General features: G+C 39.6%; 2 protein-coding genes across 2 annotated transcripts in view; one reads left to right on the top strand and one right to left on the bottom strand.

Moving 5' to 3' along the window:
* Positions 1-8,424, top strand: part of ahi1 (Abelson helper integration site 1) — a 36,961-nt gene that overhangs the window by 10,819 nt on the left and 17,718 nt on the right. The window contains exon 28 of the mRNA XM_034575824.1: positions 8,399-8,409. The gene's annotated coding sequence lies outside the window, so the exon portion shown is untranslated. The remainder of the gene's footprint in view (positions 1-8,398; positions 8,410-8,424) is intronic.
* On the bottom strand, positions 183-6,682 carry slc18b1 (solute carrier family 18 member B1). Its single transcript, XM_034575826.1, has 14 exons — positions 6,462-6,682; positions 6,194-6,321; positions 3,725-3,820; positions 3,561-3,634; positions 3,323-3,470; positions 2,932-3,088; positions 2,711-2,847; positions 2,519-2,620; positions 2,331-2,422; positions 1,778-1,873; positions 1,608-1,682; positions 1,401-1,494; positions 980-1,026; positions 183-877 (listed from the first exon to the last, which is right to left on the bottom strand). Exons 1-14 carry the CDS (start codon positions 6,490-6,492, stop codon positions 820-822), a joined length of 1,335 nt encoding a protein of 444 aa, XP_034431717.1. The 5' UTR covers positions 6,493-6,682; the 3' UTR covers positions 183-819.

Consider the following 8,424-nt stretch of genomic DNA (forward strand, 5'->3'; position numbering starts at 1 on the left):
TATATACGCCATTTCCCCACAACTATAAAAATACAAATTACTCATATCTACATGTTGTTTCTCTTTTTCTAAACGATTCGAATGTAAAGCCACATTTTTTATATATATAAAATAAGACAAGCTTATTGCAAATTTTCTGTATATTTCAAAATGATTTTGTAGAATTTAAATAAAGTAATTCATTCTTATTTGCGTTTTCATTTATTCATCAACAGCCCCATAAGATATAACTAATTACAGTGCAATCTATATGAAGTTAAACTGTATATTATGTTAGTGGACAGATCTCTTCAAAGACGTTGTTACAAACATGGTTCTTCTCCTGTGTCCCTACACCATGAAATCCGAGACGTGATGTAGAAAACTAAGAAGGTTAATTGAGCCGGTCTGCAGAACAAAAAGCACATTCAGTTTGTGGAATGGAGTTAGAATGTGGTTGACTAATATTTGTTAGTGTTACATTCATCCACAGGGTCATTTGAACAGCAGCATGAAATCATAATCTGACCACTGGTTGGAAGTCAGCACATGTACAGTTAATCTGCTTTGTTTCATAGTGGTTAGAACCCCACTGTAAAACAATTCATAGAAACATAATTATACTATTATATAAAAACAAGCACAACACAAAATATTTCTACAACCCAAGTAAAAATCATGACAATCTCTGCAATACAAGAATTTAGAAAAAATAAAGTTGTCATCTCATAATAATAAAAACCCAATTTGATTAACTTGAGGGCCGATGGACACAAGTTGGTGAAACATTAGGCTCTGGTTGTTTTCAGTGTAGCGACCGCACCAGTGTTTCTGAGGCTCTCATTCATTCAGGAGAGGAGTGGTCTCATCCGTTTGTCGGCTCCCATCTTCTGAAACCCTTCAATTCAAGCATAAAATGAAGAATTAAAACCCTGTATGTTCAATTAAAGTTCCACATACTATTCAGAATTTTAATATAAAGTCAGAAGTTAAAGATTACCTTTGCTGTGGTCGTTGAAAGAGATAATACACAGCGAGGAGAAAGGCCTGAGGGAAGAGCAGACATAGAGTTTCACGTGATCAGCTGCTGAGAAGGAAGAATCACATCCTTCATTCTATATCGATCCTTAACCCCTGAGCCATTAGCAGGCCCCGATTTACAACATCTTCCCATTTTAATGTCGTCTCCTTCAAGATGATTTCGAACCCTTACGACAAAAAAAGTTAATCAAGGCTTGATATTTAACAGTTTAAGCCAAAACCTTATTTTTATTAACTAAAAAACTAAAAAAGTAAACACAAATACAACCAAATATATACAACTTGAATTAAAAGAAAACGTAAATGCACATCCTTTCTGCATTGGTAAGTTTGCATATGTTTCCTCACGAGTCTTCATGTAAACACAAACTGACACTTACTGCCATAAACGCCAAGCCTCCTTGGACGGCAGCCGCCCACTGGAAGCTCAGGTGCTGTGTGAGAAGACCACCGACTATTGGGCCATAAAACATCCTTTAAAAAAAAAACAAATGCACACTTTGAAATATAAACCACAACATTTAAAAACCAAAAGGAAAGTACGCAGAAATTGCTTCAGGATGTCAGTAAAAACCACTAAAACTCACCCAAATGACCAGACTGCACCGAACAGCCCAGACACCATTCCCAGAGTACTTAGTCCTTCTTGAAATCCATTTTCACTGCAAAGAAAATCATTTGGAACATTCATTACCTTGCATTAGGTAGGAAGAAACACCAGGTCACGAACGTATGTCCAACATGTGAAGCCACTTACTATGCACATGTGATGATCTCGGGGAACGTGGGGAGTGCAGTCATGCCCAGAGAAAACCCAATGACACTGAGCATGAGCACCACTAACCACAGCTGACTATGAAAACACAGCACGAAAACAGCACACATACAAGTTCATGTCAATAACCTACAATAATATATTCATGAAATATGCTGCAGAGACGACACATGCACGTCTCAATGCACCTCCCCCAACAGCAGCCGCTGGAGACAGTTCATATATCGTAGAGAAGAGTGTCACAGTATTTCCGTGGTTAATATATTCCTCGTCCTTATGCTGGTTTAGCCTGATTTCTATAATCAATACATTTCATATTCAGGTTTCAGATCAGGGTTAGGTTGATTGGAGACTCTGAATTGAATTGGTTTGGTCATTGTCTGTCTCTGTATGTGGGCCCTGAGAAACGCTGCCGACCTGTCAAGGAGAGTGGTTCTGATCTCTGCATTTAACTCTGGACGAGAAAGCGGATAAACGCATGTCGGACTTTGATCCTCTGAAGGATTGTTACGTTCCACCTGTGGCCCATGTTCACCTCTGGATGTGAAGGAAAGGAACGGGACCGAGGAAACAGAACCCGACTGCTGTGGCCACACCTCCCGCCACCATGAACGAACTCCTCGTGGCCTGATGAACACCCACACACACACACACGCAGGAATATTACTTTATGTTTAAAATTATAGATTAAATTACACTTTAGGATGTTGAACTCATACTCACGGGATATTTATCAGTGAAATAACCCATCACCGGCGATGCCAGACAGTACGGCAACGAAAAACCAAGCAAGATGAGTCCCACGTAGCCGGGCGACAGACCAAACTACGTACATTAGGAAGGAAACGTTTTCGTGACCCACACAAAATCTTTACAACTGCAGAAAAGTGACTTTACTAAAAGGATGAAAATTACCGTCTCAATAGCAAACAGGGACAACGTGGCGTCCAAGAAACCCAAACCTGCACTAAGAGTGAATATCACAAAGCAGATGAGGACTATTTTCACTTGGGAGAGAAGCCGAAAGAAGGAATCCTTTGAGGGGTCTGCGTCTGCGGAGAGAAGCACGGCTCAAGGTTTTAATAGAAATGTCTTAAAAACGTTACAGTAATTTACTGAGCTCTTAAAGCTGCTACCTATGGTTGGTAAGATGTAAACGTTGAAAGGAACCATGATCAACAGGAAACATCCGAGCAGCATGAAAGGGACCTCATATCCAAACAACTGATAGAGCCATCCTCCCAGTGGAGGCCCCAGAATGAGGCCGAGTCCCGTGAAAATCTCCAAACTACCCTGAGGAGAGAGAAATGAAGAATTACAAACACAGTGCATTAAATACACAGAAGAACAGGACACCTCGGCGATTGCTGAACTTTCTGCCAAAAGGTTTAATATTTTTACTTTTCACGGCACCGGTGAAAAAGAGAGCTCCAAAACATCAACCCTGACAATAAGGCTTGTTTTTGTTCGCTCATGATGTTTATGTCCAAACAACATACCAGACAGACATGGGTTCTCTACACTCACCAAAACAGTCGCCACATTGTTTGGGAATATTTTAGCTGTGACTGCAAAAGAGGAGGTCATGGCAGCGGCGAAGCCCACGGCGTCGACGGACCTCACTACAAAGCACAGGGTGATGAAGGCAGGTCCTGCAGGAACCCGGTCGAGTAGTCTGAGAGAGACACGAGCGGCTAATGAGGAATGAATAAAAGACTGGATCAAATGCAAGCTGCTGGTTCTAAAGAAGATTGTTAACACTTACCCAAACACAATGGTGCAGCCCGACGACACAAAAAGTCCTGCAATGAGCATAAACTTTGCACCAATTTGGACGATCTGAGGCGACAAAGAATTAGTGTCAGCTACTCTGCAGCACGTTGCACTGAAAATAACACAATGTGATAAGAAATGATGGCATGTACTCACATATCTTCCCATTATCAATGAACCAAATAAATTGCAGAGGGCGTAGCAGCCAAATATGAGGCCGACGACTGTTTGACTGGCTCCTTTCTTCACCGCCTGCGTAGACATATTTGTGCAGTGTCTTAAACAGGTCTCAGTAGGAACGATTATCGGACACAACGCTATGACAACGAAGGAAGAATGTCCCTCAGTCCATATCTCCAACAAGGCCCTGCAGTCTCCCAATGAAACCACATTTAAATTCACTGGATTCAGATTTTTAATCAGATCTGTACCAGCAACCAACTAATTGTTTTCATCATTAATTATCAGCGATCAGATTGATTACATTCTTGATTCACTGATCATTGTTTGGTCTGAAAAGCACAAGGAAAAAGTAAAGAAAAACCATTTAGACATGAAAGACTAAAGAAAAGCAGCAAATTCTAACATGTTTTTGCTTGAAATTGGTAAAAATGAACTGATTGTTGTAGCTGTCAATTCATTTTCTTTTTTAAGTGACTAATCAACTAGTATGGAACTCAGTGAAGTTCCTACGTCTCCACCAAGACCCAAAAGTCTTCTTATTAAACCACATTTAAATTCAGGAGATCTGAATTTTTATTTGGATCTGCACCAAATTTCCCACTCATAAATATCATGCCTGTAATTTTAATTTTTTTTGTCAACATCCATGTATTTTCCTCTGAGAATCCAACGAAAATGTCGAAAAATCTCACAATGTTAAAGAAAGTGAAGAAATGCCTCCAGATTCACACCAAAACTTAATGGCCTCTTCCCTGGGTCATGAGCAGAAATCGGTAACGTAGTTTTTGCACAATCCAAAACATAAACAAATAATAAATAGAAACAATAAACCAAATTCAAATGTCTGATTCACCCTGAATCAGACAATAAATGTTGAATATGCAGTTGTAAATAAAGTTGTTGTATTAATGCCGGACCTGTGTCTTATGTCATGTGCTAATCAGATATCATTAAACCTGCTGACGGTGACTGACACGTCTCTGCAGCGAGCAACACAGAGACAATCATTCACGCGCCTGCAGGGGGAACTTCCACGTGTGGCACATGATTCACACACACATTCATTCACTCCACACAGAGTTATTATAGGGGATTAGTGAAGGTTGTCTGGCTGGTGAGTTTCACGATGACTTGTTTGCATATCATATCATGGCCTCTGTCGACAGGGGGCGTGACCCTCGGCTCCACTTTCACTGTGCCAAACATTCTGCAGGCGAAGATAAGCATTGGTTCACGCCCCCGTTCACCCGATGAAGTGCTGGACGCAAATATTTACAACTCTGACCGAGTGTATCAGCGGGAGTGTCATATATTTTACCACCAGCCAGCTGGCAATCTAATCTATCATTGTCACACACAATCTTGAGTCAGCAACAACATCCCCAATGATTCGTTGTGGATTTGTCCTCAGGAGTTCTGCGTGTGGTCGTAGGTAACTGGATTTGATTGTGTTGCCTATGTCCACCTGTACAACTCCTGAAGACACCACGACACTGGACGACTGAGAACCTACACAGAGATTTCCTGTATTTGTCTTGTGTTGTCGTCTCCCCATTAACACAATATCTCAAACACGCAGGGGGAATTTGAAGTAAAGGTCAACAATGTGTGTATCTTAATGCACATTCCAGACATGAACTCCTCTTGACTTGTTTTGTGTTGTTATCAGATTTGTTTACATGTGGTTGTATTGTTGTTAAACGCACATTACTTTGTTCACAATGGTTGTGTTGTTTTTGTTTGATTTACTTATGTAAGGTTTCATTTAAACCTGCGTTACAGGAAGTTGTCAATGTCAAATCAACTTAACCCTTCTTCTTTAATCCTAATGTCGCACATCTGATATTACTATCATTTTTATTGATAAATATTAAAATTGGTGAAATTGCCTCATTTAGTGTATCAGTAACTTTTCAGCACATTTTAACAAGACACCAATAAAGTTTAGTCGCTATAATCGTGATATAACCTTTTCACACCGTTTCATCTCTATATTCTTTTACTTTCACGTTGTTTTCACTCTGCATCACTTGGACTTTACACGTCATTTGCATTTCTGGCAACAGAATTACATAGAAATGCAAATGCATGTAAAAAAAGAAAAGAAAAGAAACAATACTTTATAAAAAGCACCAGAAGAATAATTTGGAATAAACTGAACTTTATGACTGATTTAAGAAAATCAAACACAGACAATGTGCAAATCAAAGACAGTAAATATGATTTCTTATCTGTTGCAGTATTAAACTCTGGTATTGGTGGTCAAACATCTCCTGACCTCAGGTAGTTGTATGATTGTTGACTAATCACCAGTGTGTCTAATGCAGCAATAATGTTTAACTACCATAAAATGATTGTTGTTTTATTACCACATCTTTATGAGTTCAATATAAGATATCCATTCACGAGAAAGCCGTGATGACCTGGTTGCTTCCATCTTACCTCAGTGGGGAAGAAGGGGCCTAATATGGAGTAACATATCATCGAGCTGAAGTTCACGGATGCCATGGATATTAAAGTGAGGAGCTGCCTCCTCGTCATGCGGCTGGAGGGAGCGTGTGTCGGCTCCTCTGTCGGGACACAGGACACACAGGGGAGGTCAGGGTCAGACACAGAGGGAAAGTTCAGGCTGAAGAGGAACTCATCAGCTGCTGATTGTTTGTTTAAGTTTGGTTCCTCTGAGACAATCTTTGAGAAGAAGCTCACCGACCTGTTTGCTGGGGATCCTCGACCGCCTCCATTGTGACTCCTCTGGGCCTCGGGTTGGAAGTTTAGATGATGAAGTTCTTCACATGACGGAGGAGAAGAATCTGCCTGCTCCGCTACAGACCTCAGAGTCACCGACAGGGTCCTGAGTGACTGAGCTCTCCGCCATGAAAGTCAAGTTTCCACAGATACACACACTCAGTCGCTCCTCCACTCAAACATCCGCACACGCCTTCACAATAAGAGCCCCAGCTTCCGGTGGCTATATAAACAGGCAACATTTCATAACAAGAAATTCACATAACCATTATATTCAATCAGGACAAATCTTAACAATAGTAAGAATTTATTATATAATCAACTTTATTGAATCACGTCTCACAACAATAATCAATCGATCTAATTAGAAAATACATAAACTGCAACATTACATTCTTGATGTGTATGTACAGTACACTATATATAGACACACACACACACACACAGAGCAATGTACACAACAATGTATGTATTTAAGTATGTGAGTGTGTGCATGTGTGTATGTATTGTGTGTGTGTGTGTGTTTGTATGTATGAATGGATGGATGGATGGATGGATGGATAGATAGATAGATAGATAGATAGATAGATAGATAGATAGATAGATAGATAGATAGATAGATAGATAGATAGATAGATAGATAGATAGATAGCAAGTGTGCCCCTTGTGTAATTTAGTAAAAGTATTTTCAGGATGACCCTGCGGTGAAGCAACTGATTTAATCTTATGAGAGCTCCTGCAGGAATCTGAGAGCAGCTGTGAGGCAGCACTTTCTCTCATCCTATCTTTGTTCATATAACAGCATAATCATTTTATTTGACGTGTTTGTCCGGTCGACACAGTCTGGGGAAAAAATGAACCACTTGTCCAAAGAAAAGAATCAGTAAAAAAAAGTACTCAAGATATATTTCTACAATTTGTGCATGAAGATGAATTTATGTATTACTCGTAAAGAGAAAAGTTGTCTTTTTCCAGAACTACCACGCTACCCAACTGATCCCTTTATTATCGCACAACAAACATACTGAAGCAGGGATCCTGTGCTGTGGGCTTCTGGGATCTTCAACACTATACATCACAGAGTAAAAAAGCACAACAACAAAAACAATTGGAACAATAGAGTTTTTTTTATTACATTATGCTCAGCCTATAGGTCCTTGTCAACCTATGGTCATAACATTTTTGTTTCCTTCACGAAATAAGAGAGAAAAAAATAATCAGGCAACCAACTATTCATTCGGCAGTATTGCTGAAAACTGACACACCATCGCTGACGTCTGCATTGGATGAAAAGCTCTTAAATGAAAACTCTATGCACTAAAACCTTTCTTGTGCCTCCTTCAAAATACTTTCTTTAAAATAAGCTGTCCTGACATTCCCAAGTGTGTTTCTTTTTACATTAGCACCAATTCTACATGAATCTCATACTAGCTGTTGATCTTATCAATCGATGAATAAGTTGTATTAAACACCTTTGCAAGTTTATTGTTCTCGTTCTTATTTTCCACAACTGTAACATCAACAAAAAATCCATGTTACAGTAAATGAAAATAGAAAATTACTGAAAGTAGCAACATATAAGCACATTTATTTCTATGCATATAATAATGATGTCAGGTCACTCACTAAACACACAGTGCAAGCAGCGCTATATTTTCTTTTGCAAGTACAACATCAGTTCTATGTAGGTAGCATCACTGCACACAAGCTCTATCTAAAGCAGCACTGACTTCCAAGGAGGCAAAACTACTGTACTTCACATTCAAATGCAGTTTTCAAGCAGCATCATAAACACCCCATGAAAACAACACAGAGCCGGTCAGGAGAGACCGACTGAGAGAATCTCAATCGTAACAGTCTGTTCTGTTTGGGGATGAGATCTTTGTTAGACCATTTTATACCATTTTTCCTAACTGGCTTTGTTTCAG

The sequence above is a fragment of the Hippoglossus hippoglossus genome, chromosome 22 (assembly GCF_009819705.1).
Source record: "Hippoglossus hippoglossus isolate fHipHip1 chromosome 22, fHipHip1.pri, whole genome shotgun sequence".
Lineage (NCBI taxonomy): Eukaryota > Metazoa > Chordata > Actinopteri > Pleuronectiformes > Pleuronectidae > Hippoglossus > Hippoglossus hippoglossus.

Excerpts from the sequence above, each read along its gene's own strand:
- slc18b1 (XM_034575826.1), bottom strand. The coding sequence starts at position 6,492 with ATGGAGGCGGTCGAGGATCCCCAGCAAACAG. Across the intron at positions 3,821-6,193 it reads GCCCCTTCTTCCCCACTGAG|GCGGTGAAGAAAGGAGCCAG; the intron begins GTAAGATGGAAG and ends ATGTCTACGCAG. Across the intron at positions 3,089-3,322 it reads ACAATGTGGCGACTGTTTTG|GGTAGTTTGGAGATTTTCAC; the intron begins GTGAGTGTAGAG and ends CTCTCTCCTCAG.